Source organism: Megalobrama amblycephala, linkage group LG16 (genome assembly GCF_018812025.1).
Source record: "Megalobrama amblycephala isolate DHTTF-2021 linkage group LG16, ASM1881202v1, whole genome shotgun sequence".
NCBI lineage: Eukaryota > Metazoa > Chordata > Actinopteri > Cypriniformes > Xenocyprididae > Megalobrama > Megalobrama amblycephala.
In genome coordinates, this window is record NC_063059.1 from 8,128,132 (window position 1) to 8,147,714 (window position 19,583).

The following is a 19,583-nucleotide window of genomic DNA, read 5'->3' on the forward strand; positions in this document are numbered from 1 at the left end:
TATCTGTACAACAAGTGTACTTATAAGTATACAAGTAGTTTCTATTTTAATTTTAGTATTTTTTTGTTTGTTTATGAAAGTACAGTTTGAAGTATCTCTCAGTAAACTACTAGTTTAGTAGTATTATACCGCAAGTATACTTGTAAGTTTTCTTTAAGTAAACATAACATAACACTTATAATTTATGTATTCATTTTTTATACTTGAAATATACCTTTAACTATACTTTCCATGAACTCTTGCATTTGAAAAACATTTTATTCAAGCTTTGTGCATCCTTTTCCAACACTTGAATGTGGGTAATTTTAATTTAAAAAAGCAACAATTTAAACAAAAAGCTGATAAAATCGCATTTTTCTCAAAGACTGTGGGATTCAGAATGATGATCAAAACACAACACCCCCTAAGCTTCACAGTTGTTGGACTAGCCAAGACAAAAATTCAGATATAAAGAACATCTATTTTCTGTATATATCAATAATTTTCAAACAATGTTAAAACTATGTGGCTACTCAATCAAAATATTACACACAACTACAAGCCAGGTATACTTAGAAAACTTAATAATATTTAAGTATATTGAGTACATGTATAGTATAGTCCAAATATTTAGACCTAGATACCTTTTCAGTATCAAGTCAAGTATATTTAAGTGCAATTTTAAGTATATTTTTGAGAAGAACGTGACATAGATGGGCACATTCCAGGATCAGTCATTAGCTGGGCCTGGTGTCAATAAAAGCTTTTATTGTACTAACAAGGATGTTTTTCATTCTGAAACTTACAGGAAATTATCATAGTACAATGACCTCTTATATATCAAAAGCTCAAGGAAAAGTTGATTTCTCAATTCATGACCCCTTTAAAAGAAGTATAGAATACTTAACAGTCTTCTATCAGCCTGTTTCATGACCTATGGAATTAATGTTCTACTCAAAAAGACCCATTTATTATAGGTGGTAACAAACAGTGGATTTTTGAGTAAATGAGTCCTTTTGAGTGTCACTGTCACTGTTGTGTGTTGTGTACCACATATTGAGGTGTCTGTGTTCGTTTGGGTACCTCATTATATATTCTGTAGTTATTTTCATCTTACAAAGTGTAACACAAAGTCTACTGTGTTGTTTACTTAACTGTTGTAAGTAAACCATACACTTTAAAAGCATGGCTTATTTCATTGCTACATTGTTTGAGTAAAATTTACAAACAAAGAGTGAGTATAATGTACTTGAAACAGAGTATAGCAAAGTAAACTTCAAATGAGTAAGTTATTTGACCTTATTTTATAAATTTACTTATTCTCTTTGTTAATTTTACTTAACTTAGTTAATTCCATACATGTGAAATTTACTTAAAATATTAGTGCAAAAACTTGCAAAAGAAAAATTTTACTTATTGTTTTTTTCAGTGAAGAAGACCTTGAACTCTGATACACTCGCATGCAAACGGGAACTCAAGACAAACACATACATCATTTGATCTCTCTTAATTGTTACTATAATTCTTAATATGCCATATATTATAAAGTTTGATCTTTGAGTATGATTGGTTGCCCAGGACATCCTGGATTTTATTCCCTGATCTTGTGTATATAAATATGACCCTTCTTCCTTCAAGAATGTTATGGTACACAGGCTCTGTGTCGGCTTGATCATTCTCTCTAGAAATCTTGCACTACTGCTGCCACACATCACAGAGGTTGGTTGCTTGTTTTCAACTGATGACTGATAGTACTGAGGATTCAGATAGTCTACCTGAAAATTAATCTAACACTTAGCCTGTACACATTTGAAATATTATAAAAGCACGGCTGTTTCTGGAACTTCACAAAATCTTCCTCTGAGATTCTGAAGGCAACAGCTTGAAAACCAAGGTGAGTTTTTGCAACTGAGACCTACTGAAAACATTTTCTACCTGAAGTATTTTTGTGGTTTGCATTGGAGAATCCCCAGTGTCCAGCATATGTGTGCATGCAGACATCTAACTTTTCCTGCTTATTCATTTCAGGTTCATCATGGCAATGCTGAGAAGTTTTCTGCTTCTTTTTGTCATCTTCTCCATGGGGAATGCGGGAGGTAAACAAGACATTTATTTGTAAAAACCCTTGCTATTTAAAATGTACAACTTTCCATTGACTAATATTTGCATAATTAATGAGGGGTTTACAGTACATGCACATAATCACACAAACATAAAATAAGCTACATAAATAAAAATTAAAAATCTTTGAAAAAATCTTTGCTGTGACTATTACAAGAACTCTAACATTTATGTACTGGATGCAGCTGATTTAGCCAAAACATGCCCTGTTGGATGGACAAATTTTGGACTCAGATGCTACAAGTACATCTCTCAGCCGGCTAACTGGATCACAGCAGAGGTAATGTGTTTGTTACAACAAGGTGATTTGGTCACACTTTATATTAGGTTTCTTTAATGATAGATTGATAGATAGATAGATTTAAATGTTAGTATATATTGGTTAAAGACACTTAATATAAAGGGGATGGTGAGTTTTAAAACATTCTTTTCTGCAAATAATAAATAAAACTGATACTGAGCAAATAATCAATCGGAGTAGACTTTGTTTGCAAATGTCTAAAATATTATTTAAAAAGTCTTATGCTTTATGCTTAGTCTTAAGTCTTATGCTCTTGTGCTTTTTACTAAAATTTTATTGATAATAAACAAATCTGTCTCTTTAGAGAAACTGTCAAAGTCTTGGTGCGAATCTCGCATCTGTGCGTAATAAAATGGAAAAAAATTTCCTGCTGAGTCTGTTGCCTACTCCTTCCACATATTCTTGGGTCGGTGCTCATGATGGTGTACAAGTAAGTTAAACTGTGTCCTAAAGAGACCTGTTTGTTTGTCTAAACTGAAATTTCTGTTTAAAAAAGTAAAGGCAAAGTTTCTAATGAAGATGGTTTGACTTGAAGGTGCCATCAAACTTTTTTTTAAAAGATGTAATATAAGTCCTAGGTGTCCCCTGATTGTGTCTGTGAAGTTTCAGCTCAAAATACCCCATAGATTTTTTTAAAATAATTTTTTTAACTGCTTTTGGGGCATAATTAGAAATGCAACGATTCAGGGCTGCTGCCCCTTTAATTGCTCGCGCTCTCCGCCCCCCCCCCCCCAGAGCTCTCGACTCTATCATTGCATAAACAAAGTTTACACAGCTAATATAACCCTCAAAATGGATCTTTACAAAGTGTTCATCATGCAGCAACACTGTTGGAGAGATTTATAAAGAATGAAGTTGTGTTTATGAATTATACAGACTGCAGGTGTTTAAAAAATGAAAATAGCGACGGCTCTCTTGTCTCCGTGAATACAGTAATAAATGATGGTAACTTTAACCACTTTTAACAGTACATTAGCAACATGCTAACGAAACATTTAGAAAGACAATTTACAAATATCACTAAAAAATATCATGCTATCATGGATCATGTCAGTTATTATTGCTCCATCTGCCATTTTTCGCTATTGTCCTTGTTTGCTTACCTAGTCTGATGATTCAGCTGTGCACAGATCCAGATGTTAATACTGGCTTGTCTAATGCTTGAACATGGGCTGGCATATGCAAATATTGGGGGCGTACATATTAATGATCCCGACTGTTACGTAACAGTCGGTGTTATGTTGAGATTTGCCTATTCTTCGGAGGTCTTTTAAACAAATGAGATTTATATAAGGAGGAAACAATGGAGTTTGAGACTGAACACTTCTTATTCAACTATGCTGAGGTAAATTCAATTTTCAATTCGATGGCACCTTTAACTAGCTTCTTTCTGAAGTCTGACTACAGTAGTGCACTCTTCACTATCTTCATTCATTAGGAAGGACAGTGGTTGTGGAGTGATGGAACTTCATTTTTATATACCAACTGGTGCCCTGGAGAACCTAACAATTTCCAAACCGAGAACTGTTTGGAGATCAACCGATCCTGTAAGAATGCAGTCTGTTTTTTGAATACTTTCAATTATAATTTACAATACTATAATTTCATATCATACCTTAACATGAAATTACTCATTTGGATTTTTGCCTTAAGTTGAACGTTCTAATTTTTTTTTTTTTATTCTCACACTATTATGATGATCAGTATAACTTATTTCATTATTCCTCCCTACAGCTAACCACTGCTGGAATGATTTGCCCTGTTCAAGGACATTGAGCTCTTTATGTGTTAAGGACCTGTGAGATCATATGAAGTCATCCTGCTCCACAGTTACTTTGATTGAACTACATTTACTTTTTCTGATCTTTACAAAAATGTTATTCTGAAATAAAACCTCTTCTATACTTTAATCTTTTCTCAATATCTTGAAACACTCCTCAAATTAATAAAACCATTGATAAGGTAAATCATGTGGACAATCAAATAAATTTCTATAAAAGTATAAGTATATTGTGTAGCACGGTTTGAGGTTATTAGAATGGCATTAAATGATGTCATCATCAGGGGAGGGGTTTAGCATGCTGCACACAGCTGTGTGTAAAATTTAGTGTGTATATGTCAAAACACATCAGCGTGTTAAAACCAACTCAAAACAAACTGACCTGCAACAGTACACAATGGTTAATACACATATTTAACACTATAGAAATGGCCAGACAAAATCTATTTCTTGAGTTTATGACGTTCTTACCGTAGGACGACAGTCAAACAGGAAGCAAAGATGGGTCAAATTTCAGAAACTTCCCTCGCTCAAATGTTTGATTTTTTTTAAATATTTTTTTTTATGTAGAAAGGCAAACATAAATAGGGGTGAAAGCCAAAATATTAAATGTCACAGAGGTATATTTACTGATTAGTCCACTATTTTGTAGAGGGGAGTCAAAATGACCATTTTCACCTGAGATTTGAAGTCGATTTACAGGGGTGTAAAAATTACTTTAGAAAGATTGGCAGGATCGTTATTTTATTTTTACACATAGATTGCTAAGTCTATTAGTAAACTCTTTTGACTTTAGCAATCTTTGTTATATTATATGCGGAATGCGGTGACAGTTAAAAAATGGCAAAAAGCACTTCTTGTGTTTCTTCCCTGAATTCCTGAATACTTCTAATACAATCCAATACTTCCCTAAAGTATGGTGATGTGGCGTCCCATCAAGAAGCTACTATCACTACCTCAATCACACTTCAGCTGTTACTTTTGTTGTCTTTTGAGCGTAGCAGGATCTTTAGTACTATTATTCCTTAGTTTTATTTACGGCCGGGAGACCTCTGGTCACAACAACCGAGTGAGTCTCAACACTCAAAAAAATAACTTGTTGGTCTAACTTAATTCAATTATGACACCTATTTCCACACAGTTGAACTGATTTATTTGAACTTAAGATAGGTTAATTGTACTGATGAGTAAAATTCATGCTAATTGAATGAGATCACACCAGTTTCATTTGACATATTCTGTGAATGTTTCCTGAACATAATTCATTCTTGTTGATCCAACCAGTGCTATTGCAATTCAGACTGGTGCCCTTGTGCAGTGTTGCTCAAGTTTTCTGCACTTTTAAGGAAATGGAAAGACCTGTTAGTGTTTAAGTGTTTAATGTTTAGTTATTTTGAACATTTAAAAGAGTTTGTAGCGTATATATATAAAAAAAAATTTGTTACCATCATGGTGAAGATGCGCGCTTGTGCTTAGGTTGTGAATAGCTGTTGTACACAGACATACATGTTTCATGACCATTGAGAGGGATAAAGCTGATGACCATATGTAGACTGTGTAAATTATGTGCTGGCCCTCAAACTAATTTATATATATTTCTATAAAAACTAAAATATCACTTTTTCATATGCTAAGTAACATTTATAGCATGCAAGTAATGATCAGGTAAAAAACTTATCATCACTGGCTTTAACACAGTTAAAGCTTGTTGAGAACAACATAGATTTATTTCATGCAGCCACCCATAGCCTAACCACCAGGTCTACACTTCAGCATAATGGTAACCTCAAAAAAAATCGACATAACAAACTCTTTTAAATGTCAAATATAACTGAACATCAAACTTTAAAAGGTATTTCCCTTTACTAAAAACACATTAAACAGCACTTAAGTTCAACATTTACTGTCCTGATCTTTCCCTACGCAAAGCATGCTGGGAACTAGAAATCCACTGCCCAGTTTCAATCAATGCAACATAAATGATTCATGTCGTCCCAACACAAATGGTTTAGGTTAACCTAACATTTTGCAAATTTAATTTCATTTAACATAATACAATTGAGTGCAAATGCCAATTAAGTAAAAAACTAAAGATTTGTGTTGGTTCAGCTTATTTTATTTAAATAAACTAAACAAGCAGCTAGAATCATTTTTTTGAGTGAATGAATAGAACGATACATGCACATTTAAGTCTTACAGTTGAGTAAAAATCAATGTCTTCTTCATTGTGATTTGTTCTTTGTTTGTAATGATCTACTGTAAGCTAATTATATGACTTAGTTCTCCTGTGTTAAGCACTTTTTGGGTAAGTCTACATGGTCTTTGACCTGAGCATCCTTAGTTTGCATTTTCTGTACAATTCATGTTGACATAAACTATATTTCTATCAGAGTTTCTTCATTTTAAAGGCCCTCAATGGTTCAATCCCAGAGATATGGACGTTAATGTGGCTCCAATTTGTACACATTTTCAGTGGTCAAAAACCAAATTTGGGTCACTTTGCATACAGCTCATACCTTTAGAGGAATATCTAAAGAACAAATAATGTTGAAACTAGACATGTATCTCATTTTTTTTCTATCAGTTCAGTTGCATAGAGCATACCTGTCTATGTGCCATACATATTCTTAGTAGTGAGCCTGCAACTCTAGAAGTATTCAAAATATCTTAATGTCCTTCTAGATTCTCATTCTTATACATTAAATAAACTTAAATAAACTTTTATTTTTATACTTTTCATTTTGATTACCCGCCCTCTACAAAATAGTGGATTATTCAGTAAATATACATCTGTCACATTTAATATTTTGACCTGCAGTTTTTTATTTATTTCTCTACTATGATCAAAGTTACAAATTACTAAAAATACAACATTGTTGATTTTGAAGTAGCCAAAATGAGAATTCAAGTGAACAGAAGCTGCCTGTTTTCCTTTAGTGTAGTGTACTTTAACAAGACTAGTGTCTGGATATTTTGGGTTGTTTTAGGCGTTTCTCATAAAAGTGAGTCTCATAAACACGAGTTTTGAGCTCTGGATGACAATGTAAGATAAAAATGTATAGGGCCTATGCATTTCCACAAAACTTTGCTGATATAAATTAAATGATAATTTTAAAAGATATTTAGACAATATAGAAGATGAAAAATTAAACTTAAAGGGAGGGGGAGGGGGGTTAATGCAATTTCATGCATTCTGACTTATTTACACTGTTAAAGAGTTGCATTCTCATGCTAAACATTGCCAAAGTTTCAAAACATGAGTTAGACGTATGACAGAGTATTTTTGTGCCAAATACAATACTTCTGGTTTCGGACCGGGTTTCGGAAAGATGGTTTTTTTCGAGTGTTTCCTGTATGACGTCAAAAGAGAGCAGAATTCCTTGTATAGGCACTTCACGTGCACACACATCACCCGGAACAAGAGCATGAGCACAGCCATCAACGTGTTTCATTCAGGATACGGAAGCCAAGAGAATTTTCAACAATGGTTGTGTCCCGATTCAGGGGCTGCAAGAAAAATAACCATTAGATTGCAACATAAGAAAGAAATTACAGTATTTTACTCCTCACAATGAATATCAGTCAATTTTATTACAGTTACTTTTCTTAAATATGACATCCTTGATGAAGTATTCTGCCTTCAAATGCGACCTCCGGAGGACGTAGCCTCCAAAATGAGATGCAGCTGCTGTCACCCAAGGAGTGTGTTTTTGGTTGTGAGGGAAAGATTACCTTTTTCAGCTTCCCAAAGAACCCAGCGTCAAGGCAACAGTGTATGGAGTTTTTTTTCCGGGGCAGTAACAGAATTGCACACGTATGTTTGTTTGTTCCCGGGATTTTAGTGACGAATACTTTGTAAACAAGTCCCAGTTCGGCGTTGGATTTGCAGGGTGCGGGTGGTGAGTAAAGCTGCATCATATGTCTGTGTTTTGTTGGCAATCGGTGTGCAAGCATATAATGTATACAACACAAACGTTTTTGTTCCCTTTTTATTTATAATGATGTTGCAGCTAGCATGCCATCTCTACACAAAAGCTGCACACACTCGTGACTCCTTAGCTCCGCCCACGGCACTGACAGCAAAAACGCCTCCAGGAGCTCTGCTTTTTTCTGGAAAGACTCGGTTTAGCGTATGTATCTTTTATAAATATGACAAAACTAAAGACTTTTCCAAAATATGAAGGATGCATTGTTACTCTAGATGTACTCAAGATTAACATGAGATTGGCAGAAACTGTTTGTGATACCCCACCAAATCCTTCAGAAGATATTGTTTGGACAGGGATTGAGCATGATGAAATCAGACCTAGTGCCTGGCAGGGAAGAGCGCTCTTCAATAATGACTTTCCATCCTGAGCCTGAACATCACAATACTAAGCTCACCTGCACAGTCATTTTTCAAAAAAGCATACGGTCTGAAAGCAGGCCCGGTACTAGGCTTGCTGGACTGGGGGGGCAATCACAAATTTTGGTAGGGCAGCATTTTCTAGGCTAATATTCATAGCTAACTTATTGTAACTGTTTTTTTTTTTTGATTCATCAAGAATCGTCTTGTGGCTAACAAATTATAGGCTATAGCCTAATTTGTACTGGCTATTGCTTAGTAGGCTATGTGACATGGACATAATCAGGGGTGGAGCCAGACAGTGTAAACTTTCGTGGCTTAGCCAAAATCTATATTTGTCCAATGACATTTTAATTTACTGACATGAAAGGAGCTTTTTTGTAGTATTCTTGGTTAAAGTTCATAAAATGTACATTATTTCCCACTGGAATTAGTAAAACTATGTTTGGTGTAACTCATCTAGGGGGTCTGGGGGCATGACCCCCCCGGAAGAAATTTTTGTATATTTTAAGGTTAAATGCATCAATCTGGTGCACTCTGGAAGCTCAAAACTGAGAGCTTCAACCCATGTACAGAGTGCAAATTGACCAAAGAAACAGCATTGTACCTGGTCATGAAAGAGGGCTCAAACATCTTTTTAATTGTGATATAGAGTCTCAGTCTACATTGTATTTTAGGATGCCAAACAATTATTACAATAATAATATAATGTTTTAGGCCTATATAATTATTCATATGACAGTATTGTAACAAATGCACTCTAAAATAAATTACAATTTTTATTAGTTACTTTACACAACAGGGAAATTACAAAACTTTTGTCCTAATTTCTAAGATAAAGCCTTGTGCTTTTATTTTGATCACACAGATCACCAGCTGATCGTGTGAGTAAATGTGCGCACTTCTCTTTAAAACACACATCACAGAAACCTCAAACCTGAAAGATTCGGGGCTCCAGCCCCTTTAGCCCACCCCTAGCGCCGCCCCTGGACATAATGTACGAATTATTCATTGTTAACGAAATTACTGAGGAAATGTTCGCTGACAGCTATCTCAGCATGCAGAAAATATGTTCGGCTGATGCAGATGTGATCCTCATCGTGATATTTTTTTAGGCTACTTGCTTGAAGATTATGTGTACACTGACGTATTTTCTGATTAATGTTCGTTACTTCCCAGTTCGCATGTTTTTGGATTTTAAGTCCATTTTTGTGAGATTAAATATCATTATAAGCATAATATTCACTTTTTTTCTGTGAATAAAGTGGCCGATCCTTATTCAATAGATAAGACGTTTTTAATGTTTATGTATGCCTATTCATTTATTGTTGGCTGCACATTTCTGGGGGGGCACAAGGAAATTCTGGGGGGGCAATGCCCCCCCTAGCCCCCCCCTAGACCCGGCCCTGTCTGAAAGTACTGTAATCCTTGAAGTACGATGTATGTATTATTTCACTTATCGTCGCTGCCCGATGAAACTCACGTATGTCCAAAACGGTTACTTTTCAGGAAGTGAAAAAAACACCGTATTTCAAAAGCAGTTGAATGTAGCGTTGTCATACTTGGTACGGCATCTTTACATGTAACCATATTCTTGCCAGTGTAATGATATAATCCACATTTGACCAAAATTGAGTTTAAATGGACATACGTGCATATTTTACAGTAACGGTGGTCGATACGCGTTCTTCCGATCATTAATTAGAATGGCCAAGTCGCGTTTCATATTGACAGATGAATACGCTCAGTTTTTTTTTTAGTTTATTTAATATTGTGGCGACCAGGGCGGGCGAGAGCCGTGAGGGAACGGCGCGAGGCCGGTGACGCAAGTGATAACGAGCATCACCTGGGAAGCGCACCGGCCTTGAGTCTCTCACGGAGGAGCTCCGGGAGCATAAAAGGAGGAGCGACGACCGTGGAGGACGAGAGAGGACCAGGCCTGGACTTTACGTTATGTTTTATTATGTTTGTGTGGCCTGCAGACGTCCGCGAGGGTCTGCCGGCATTACTTTCGTTTTGTTCTTTGTTTATTTTGAATTAAAGTTTTGTTGAACGTTCGCCGGTTCCCGCCTCCTTCTTCCCACATCTACGAACTGTGTTACATATATTAATTATAAATTTATTAAATGTCTCTTGCAAACTATGAAGGGACAATGAGTCAATACACTGACATGGTAATGCTAGACAGATGCTTTGTTTGCACAGTCCTACCGTAATTTTGTCACTCCTAGACGTACGTCAGGGGGGAAACGTTTACCTCGATAAAGGAAAGTCATTGTCTCACCAGGCTATGTTTATTTGGCAATGTAACCTCACAGTGTTATTCGGCTATCCAGTGCTGAGCTTCGATGAAACTTCACGAGACCGGCGAGATGCTTCCACAGGGCGGGAGATACGCGGCGTGATTGACAGCTTTGACACCAAATGGATATACGTGAAAATCAGATGACATGATTTCACAACTTTTCATTGGCCATTTAGATATGCGAAGCATACAGTATACGGAAATGAACCTGGACATTCAATCCGTCGAAAAATCTCAAAATCGGCAAAATGGACATACGTGGTTTTCATCGGACAGCGACGTTATGACACATACATTCAAATTTGAAGTAAGGTGATAAAGACCATCTTTGCAATAAACTTATAATTTTTCTTCAGATGCCCCTAAAATCCTGTTGTTTGGTGTGGGGTGATGAATTGACCTGCATGTGTCAGCAGTGGTTTGTCGTTACCCCAGATATACTGGCCAATGTTTGACAGTGAATATTACAGTGCCTTTTCAGCAGAGAACACCATCAGCATCATCACCGTCTCAATTGCTAGTTTCAGGAATATCAACGCTACCATTAAATGTGTCAGTGAGAATCTCATAGAATCTCACACAAATAGCCTATGCAAAACATCTGTATGAATTCACTATCATTCTGGAGATGGCTTCTTATATGAAAATGTCCTTTATTGTTCTCTCATTTTTCTCATCTTTTAGTAAGTTGGAGTTTGTCCACCTCTTGGATATTCTTTACCCTTTCAGCTGTTGTAAATTTCATCTTTGTTCCCTGTTTGACTGTCGTCCTACAGTAAGAACTTTATAAACTCAAGATGTTGGCTGGTCATTTAAATTAAATGTTTGCATTAGTCACCAATGCCACAAATTCTACCATTACCATTTTGAAAGGAGAGAAACACAAAAGCAACCAAATAATGACAACCATGTCTACATGACTTCATTGAAGAGAGAGGAATCTGTGTATGAGACTATTAAAATGTCCTCAGAGAGATCTTAGTGCTTGATCAACACATTACAGCTGAAATGAAGCTTTTTGTTGAGATTATGTCAAGTGGCTTTTCTTACACATTAGCATAAAGTGAAATAGTTATCATGCGTATTAGCACATGCTAATGTCCTACAACTCCAAACTGAACAACAGTTGTTTTTAATGTGTCTTATATACTTCATGTCAGAAAAATGCTTATTAAAAAACAGTTTCACACTCTGTGTATTATTATCAGAGTTTTAGAAGAGGTTTGTAATCCTTATGTTAATATATTTTAATAAAAATAAAAACTGACTGTGGTCAAAGGTCTTACATTTTCTTTTGTTTCAATACAGCAAAAAAAAAAAAAAAAAAAAAAAAGATCTTTAAGATAAAAAGCTTGAGACAAAACTCAAACTGTAAAAGAGTATTTTGGCAGATTCTCTCAGGTCTACTTTCAAATTTCCTCCTTGAATCTGTTTGTCAGATCAGTTTTTGCAATGTTGGACAGTAATATAAAGATGGCCCATGATCTTAATCAAAAGGGTGTTTTTCAATCTGAAATAAATGCAAATGTTAAGAACAAACCAATTCCATTTTTAGATCCTATTAATGTTAAAATACTTTCTTCAGTCTCATAATATGCAGAGCCAACTACAAAAAGGCCATGACTGCACATGCAAAACATTAGTTTTCAGCCTGACACAGAAACTTTGGATCAACAAAACACTTGCATTTAAAGAGGGACTATTAGTTTTGCTGGCAAATAGAAGGCGAGGGGAGTATTCGGAGAAAGCCATCTGAAAAAACAGTCAGGATCTTGGCATGTGTAAAAAAAAAAAAAATTATAAGTGATTTTTTCCCCCGTCAAACTGCCAAAGTCACGCCCCCCAGTGGTGAACCATTAATATTTTGAAACACTTATGACATAACATGAAGCCTTGTTTAATGAAATCATGTGACTTTGGCAGGTTGATACGTATGATACAGTTCGATACATTTTTTTGCCGCGATACTTCCACCTACTAGGTCATGCGTAACTTTTCAACGTAATGTGTGCCAAATCACAGAGCAGTGCAAGGCAAGCATTTGTGGTTAAAAAGTATATACATTTTTATTGTTAAAAAATGACCAGTCATTTGGCTAGATAAGACCCTTCTGGGATCACATAGAGCTCTTTGAAGCTGCTGAAACTGCAATTTGGACCTTCATCCCGGTGAACCCCACTGAAGTCCACTATATGGAGAAAAATCCTGGAATGTTTTCCTCAAAAACCTTAATTTCTTTTTGACAGAATAAAGAAAGACATGAACATCTTGGATGACATGGCATGCTTCTAATCTTACTTGCTTTGTCATTTCTGCATTAACTCAAGTCTTTCTCCATACCAGCCCCTCAGAAGAACTTCCTCTTTGTAGGCGAGCTGAAGGCAAGTAAACCAATGCCTCTTTTTGCATCTCTCTCCCTCACTTTTTGCACAGTCTAGTCGCTCTCGGTTATGTCAAGACAGCCGTCCAAAAAGCCATATGGTCTTATCTATAAATTGAACACTCTGAGAACTGCATGAATCCAACTGACTCTATAAATTGTGACCACAGTTGTATATCAGCAAATAGCTCTGCATTTTAATCATCTCTTTCAACTCTCCCTTAATTTCAGGAGTCTCATCTGTTTGCAATAGTTCCTCATTCTGTTTTAATAAAGCAAGTTCTACCAGAAAGACTCGAGAAGCAAAGAAATGTTTGAATACGATTTATTCAACAGTTTGAATGTAAACATCAATGATAAATGATAAAGTTCTTTGGCATAGGCCCCGTCCATAGTACAATCCGGAGGGTAACAGACGGAGCCTACCCCCGATGTATGGACAGGGACCGACCTGGTGGTGGTGGGGAGGATGGGGGTGAACGCCGGCAATGGTATCTGCGAACACAATAGTGGGTGGGAACAGAACTTATATACTCAGGTGACATGTAATGATTGTTTAGATAATGAGCAATGACGTGCATTAGAGTCTTCCGGGTAGAACTTCCGCTAAACGCTCCCATTTCTTTGTGGAATGGAGGAAACAGCTGTAAACTACTACTTAATAAGCTGTGTATATTACAATGACAATACACCAGGATGGCCTATGGTATTATAAAATTCACAATCAACATCAAAGAATTCTTGATAAGTCTCATTTTACTAAGATATCAGGGTTCCCGTAAAATGTCTGTTATATGTCTGTTTAAAACTTCTATTTAGTGTGATTACTGTTAAGCACAGTTGTGTAACGCAAGTACTGTGCAACAATAGACATCACTTCCGATCGTAGTGATGAGTTGCTGAAACTGGAGAAAATTTGTTAGATCAAGAAAAACAGCACCAGTCTGATCGGAAGAAAACTGCTGGTTGTGAACTCTTCAATTTTTGGGTAAGCAATCATTTTTCAACATCATTTTAACAGTTCTAGAAATAAAGATCATATAGTCTTTTTCCCCAAATAATTGATTCATCAGTTGAATGTCATATAAGAATGGTCTTCAACTTGTAGGACAAATATGACAATAATAAAAGTAGACCGTATGGTTTCCAGTGACTGTGTTTGTTTATCACTTTAGTCTAAGATGCTCCAAAAGCTGTTGTTCATCTTGACTGTCATTAAAATGACAAGCTGCATGTATATACGTGAGTGATAACATTTATATTATTTCTTGTTATAAATCTGATGGACCCTTTTCACAGACTGTGATAATGCATTTGATCAACATTGCAAATGTAGTAAAGATTTTCATATTTTCATGTAAAAAATATATATAATTTATATATATTTATAATGCGATACATTGTGTTATATTACCTTGTAAAATACAAATAGCTCTGCCACATTTCTAACACAACGGCTGAGGGAGTCACGCATTAGCTTGATGTGATAATTCAAACAGAGAGGCTTGATGCAGAAGAATGATGAACCCATTAAAAAACATCAGGAACCAAATTCCAGCACAAAACTAATGGAGACTATGGCCATGTTCACACTGTTTTGGGGATTGACAACTGCATTTACTTGCAGGTGTGAGTCTCGAAATGTCTTGTTCACACAGCAACTGACAGTAGCGCCTCGAACACTGTATGAACGTGCAATTGTCAATTGTGTCCAAGTGTCAAGCCCGTATTCTCTTACTAGTAATCATAATGACAGTGACCAACATAATATTAAAGATGGCGACGTCCATAAAACTGAGAAGTCTCATCACTTTTGACTAGGCGTGTGACGGTATCAAATTTTCATGTTGCGATAATTGGTTTTATTACGGTATACGGTATTATCACATTATTGAAATAAGTTGCAAAAAAAGTGTTGTCATAGGTTTAAGAATTCTTTTTCTTATAACAAAAAGAACTCTGAACATTTAAATACAATAAAGCAGTACACACAAAAAAATAAAGTAAAATATTTCAAACAGATTAAAGTGTAATTATAAAGAACAACAGGTAACACTATATAAGGTCTCATTATTTAACGTTAGTTAATCCATTAACTAAGATTAAGAATGAGCAATAGCTACATTTGTTACAGAATATTAGTTAAAAATACAACTGATCATTGTTAGTTTTTGGTCCATTAAATAAAAATTAAAACTTTTGATTTTAGTAATGTGAATAAACAACTAGAAATGAACATTAACTGAGATTAATAAATGCTGATAAATGCTATAATAAAAGTATTTTTCATTGTCAGTTTGGTAATAAGGAATTAACATGTTAAGTAATGGAGCCTTAGGTCATGTTATTGAACAATAATCAGAACATTTCCAATCATTAGGGCATGTTGTAGTCCATATTAAAATATAAAAATGTTCAAGTTTGAAAATAAATAGTCTTTTTAAGTTTTTAAGTATTAAGTATTTGGTACTGTGATGAACAACATTGCGAATACAAAAAATTTAATGGCTGTTTGAAGCATTTTAAAGTTGCCGTGAACCGGAAGTTGCAAACAACTTTTCTCTAGTGTTGTGACGTATTTCCAAGTGAAACGAAATATTGAATAGAGGGCAGAGTTCTATTTTAGCGCTCCTCCTCTCCATCTTCCTGCTCATAGCAGACTAACGGTTGGAGGGGAGCGGTTTAAGCATTTTCAACCCAAGCCGTCAAACTGATGTCATTAAAGAAGGGGCACTGTTGCAGAGGGGAGGAGCATTTTCAGATTTTGATTAAATATTACGAAGCCAAACAATTTTTTTGTGTGGATTGACTTGCACGGATTAACTGTTCACCACAAAACTAGCAATTTGAGATAACAAAATAAATAAGGTAAATTTTGATTTCATGCGTACTTTAAATACTGTAGTACTGCAGCTGTTTAGTTTAAGGGACTTCCGGGGTAACCGCTGCTTTTCCGCTGTTACATCAGTGCCCTCTGCTGTCAGAGAGTGAACGTGCACCTTCTCGTTCCACCATGTGCTTCTCATGCACATTGGGTTTGTTTACATAGTGCGCGTGCCTTTTTGACGCCGCATACAGCGATGTTGTGGATTGTTGATAGTATTCTTAAAATGTAATATAAAATTTTGAATATTGTGCATATTTATGGTCGTTACCGAATAGCGGCACATGTCAACTTTTGAAATGACAAGAGACTAACTGAACCACAAATTCATCCATCAAAACTTCATCAAACAACAGCAGCATCTAAACACCTGCTAGTCGAAGTCTTTAACCATTGCACTCACGTGTCACATCCTTTGCGACGTCTTGTGCATGACACGGTATTTCAATTTTACACAAATCTGACGGGAGCCGCTCTGGTGGATAACAGTAACTAGATCTAACACCTTAAAATGATGCACAGCTCATATCGCTGTCGCTGCAAGTTATGGAAAGCGAATCCACACACAAAACGCCTTAGCAGAGTGGCTCTCTCATCCTGTATGATGTGACAGACAACTTGTCCAGTCCTGTTCTGTTCACACAGCACAGATTTTCTGAGAATGCAGATGCGAGTCCTGAAAATTTACGGGTGTGAGTTCGGTTGTATAATGCGGTTGTCACTCCCGTAAATAACCGTAATGTGTGATAACGTAACCGTATTAAGGACCCAAATACAGGACTGACAACCGTATTCTGCTGCTGTGTGAAGGTGGCCTGACACAAGACACAAGACTGAACTGAAGGTGTCTGGGGGTATAAAAACACTAGATGACAAGGGGCTAATGAGAGACAGTCAATCTCTCTTCCGACTCTAATCAATCTCTCAATATTTTTTTCCTATTTTGGTAATTCGTGACAATGCTATCATGGATTTTTTCTATTGCTATTAAAGCAAATGGGAATACAAAAATTATATTTGCTGTCGTCTCACATTCACCACTATAGAAGTTTACCCATCTCTACCCAACTTCCCCTTCTGATAAACCCAGAAATGTGAAAAGAGTCCATTACTCAATTTGAACCAGTACAATTTTTATTGTAGTTTTCAACATATTTCACCCATGACTACAATCAAATAAACACAAGCTACTAAAAATACAACTTTGTAGATATTTAGATAATAAGACAAACAATTAAACTTAAGTCTGCCTGATCTCTTACTTTGTGGTTTTCAGTGCTTAAACCGACTGACTTCTCCATCAGTGTACAAGATAACTTCACTGGAGAGGCCGGTTTGTGCATCAGGGTATACTGTTTTTTCACTGTCCCTAAAAGTGTCTCAGAACCCATTAGGACAACATGGTTCAAAGGAGATCTACAAAACCCAACTGTTCAAGTTCCTTGTATGACCAGGAATATATACAAACCTGGTGAGACAGAGTGCAGCTTTATGCTAAACAACTTGGTTCAGGGTGAATCTGATGGTGAATACAGATTGAAACTGGAGTGGGAACAAGGAAAAGTGCATATCTTTCCTCAGACAGTGAGAATTACTGTGAAAGGTGTGTTTATATGCTTTTCAAAGAGAAACATACAAATCCAAATTAGTTTATAGCATTTCTGATTCTAATAAATAATTGTGTTTTAGAGCTCACCCAGAAACCAACTATAAACGTCCCAAAACTCACAGCAGGAAAGAAGGCCGAGATATCCTGCAAAGTTCCAGGGGATTGCATGAATCCCTCAGCAGATATTGTTTGGACAGGGATTGAGCCTGATGAAATTAATCATAAAAGTTCTGGAGTGCCTGGCTGGGAAAAGCGCTCTTCAATAATGACTTTCCATCCTGAGCCTGAACATCACAATACTAAGCTCACCTGCACAGTCATTTTTCAAAAAATCATACGGACTGAAAGTACTGTGATCCTTGAAGTAAGATGTATGTATTATTTCACTTATGACACATACATTCAAATTTGAAGTAAGGTGATAAAGACCATATTTGCAATAAACTTATAATTTTTCTTTAGATGCTCCTAAAATCTTGAATAGCTCCCGTTGTTTGGTGTGGGGTGATGAATTGACCTGCATGTGTGTCAGCAGTGGTGTGCCGTTACCCCAGATATACTGGCCAATGTTTGACAGTATCAATAAATATTACAGTACTGCTTCAGCAGAGAACACCATCAGCATCAGCAACATCTCCATTTCTGGTTTTAGTAACATCAACGCTACTGTTGAATGTGTCAGTAAGAATCTCATTGGTATGGCAAAAATGGAAATTCAGGTCCAGAGTCATGCTGAAAAACCCAAAGGTGGGCAGGACACAACTATTATGTGTATTTTTATATAAAAATATACAAATCGTCAAATCACTTCTATGAAAATCTGATAACACTTTACAATAAGGTTTCATTTGTTAACATTAGTCAGTTAAGATGAACTGACACGATGAACAATACTTCTACGGCATTTATTGTTCTTAATCCATGTTAATTTCAACATTTACTAATATATTATTAAAATCAAAAGTTATATCTGTTAATATTAATACACTGTGAACTAACATGAACATTAACATTTTTATTACAACTAACATTAATAAGGGTTAATCAATGCTGTAAAAAAATATATTGCTTATTGTTAATTCATGTTAATGCATTAACTATGTTAACAAATGAGACATTGTAACTAAGGTGTTCCCAAAAAACTTCATTGTTCTCTAATTTATTTTTATCATCTTTTAGTAAGTTGGAGTTTGTCCACCTCTTGGATATTCTTTACCCTTTCAGCTGTTGTAAATGTCATCTTCACTTGCTGTTTGACTGTCGTCCTACGGTAAGAACTTCATAAACTCAAGAAATAGATGTTAGATGGCCATTTCTAATAGTGTTAAATGTTTGAATCAGGTCACTAATACCACACATTCTACCATTACTGTTTTGACAGAAGGAGAGAAAAACTTAAGAAACTAAAAGATGACAACCATATCTACATGACTTCAATGGCAAGAGAGGAATCGATGTATGAGACAATTAAAATGTCTTCAGAAAGATCTTAATACTTTTGATCTTTTATTTAAAAAATCTACAAAAATCCAACCTTTCATTGGAGAATAATAATTTTAAATGGGGGGAAAATCTCATTATGAGAGAAATGTTTTTCTCTAATACACACTGCTCACAATTAATCATACCCTTTTATTCAATACTTTTTGCAACCTCATTTTCCCAAGATAACAGCTCTGAGTCTTCACCTATAATGCCTGATGAGTTTGGAGAACACCTGACAAGAGATCAGAGACCATTCCTTCATGCAGAATCTCTCCAGTTCCTTCATATTCCAGCTCCATGTTGGTGCTTCTTCTCTTCAGTTCACTCCACTCATTTTCTTTAGGGTTCAGGTCAGGGAACTGGGATGGTCCATGGGCAGAAGCTTCATTTAGTG

The 19,583-nt window shown here is 35.8% G+C and overlaps 2 protein-coding genes across 3 annotated transcripts; both read left to right on the forward strand.

Annotated features, from left to right (window-relative positions):
• Positions 1-1,679: 1,679 nt before the first annotated feature.
• LOC125248228 (ladderlectin-like) lies at positions 1,680-4,058 on the forward strand. The gene is made up of 5 exons (XM_048159957.1): positions 1,680-1,873; positions 2,008-2,075; positions 2,286-2,380; positions 2,706-2,831; positions 3,840-4,058. The coding sequence occupies exons 2-5, from the start codon at positions 2,015-2,017 to the stop codon at positions 4,056-4,058; spliced, it is 501 nt and encodes a 166-aa protein (XP_048015914.1). The 5' UTR covers positions 1,680-1,873; positions 2,008-2,014.
• A 9,984-nt stretch (positions 4,059-14,042) lies between these two features.
• LOC125248806 lies at positions 14,043-19,210 on the forward strand. Of its 2 annotated transcripts, XM_048160929.1 has the most exons (6): positions 14,043-14,199; positions 14,387-14,453; positions 17,372-18,075; positions 18,167-18,451; positions 18,884-18,974; positions 19,086-19,210. In XM_048160929.1, the coding sequence occupies exons 3-6, from the start codon at positions 17,871-17,873 to the stop codon at positions 19,195-19,197; spliced, it is 693 nt and encodes a 230-aa protein (XP_048016886.1). In that variant the 5' UTR covers positions 14,043-14,199; positions 14,387-14,453; positions 17,372-17,870; the 3' UTR covers positions 19,198-19,210. The 2 variants fall into 2 exon arrangements, with proteins under 2 accessions (XP_048016886.1, XP_048016887.1); XM_048160930.1 differs by lacking the exons at positions 14,043-14,199; positions 14,387-14,453 and having other exon boundaries at positions 17,024-18,075.
• Positions 19,211-19,583: the final 373 nt, after the last annotated feature.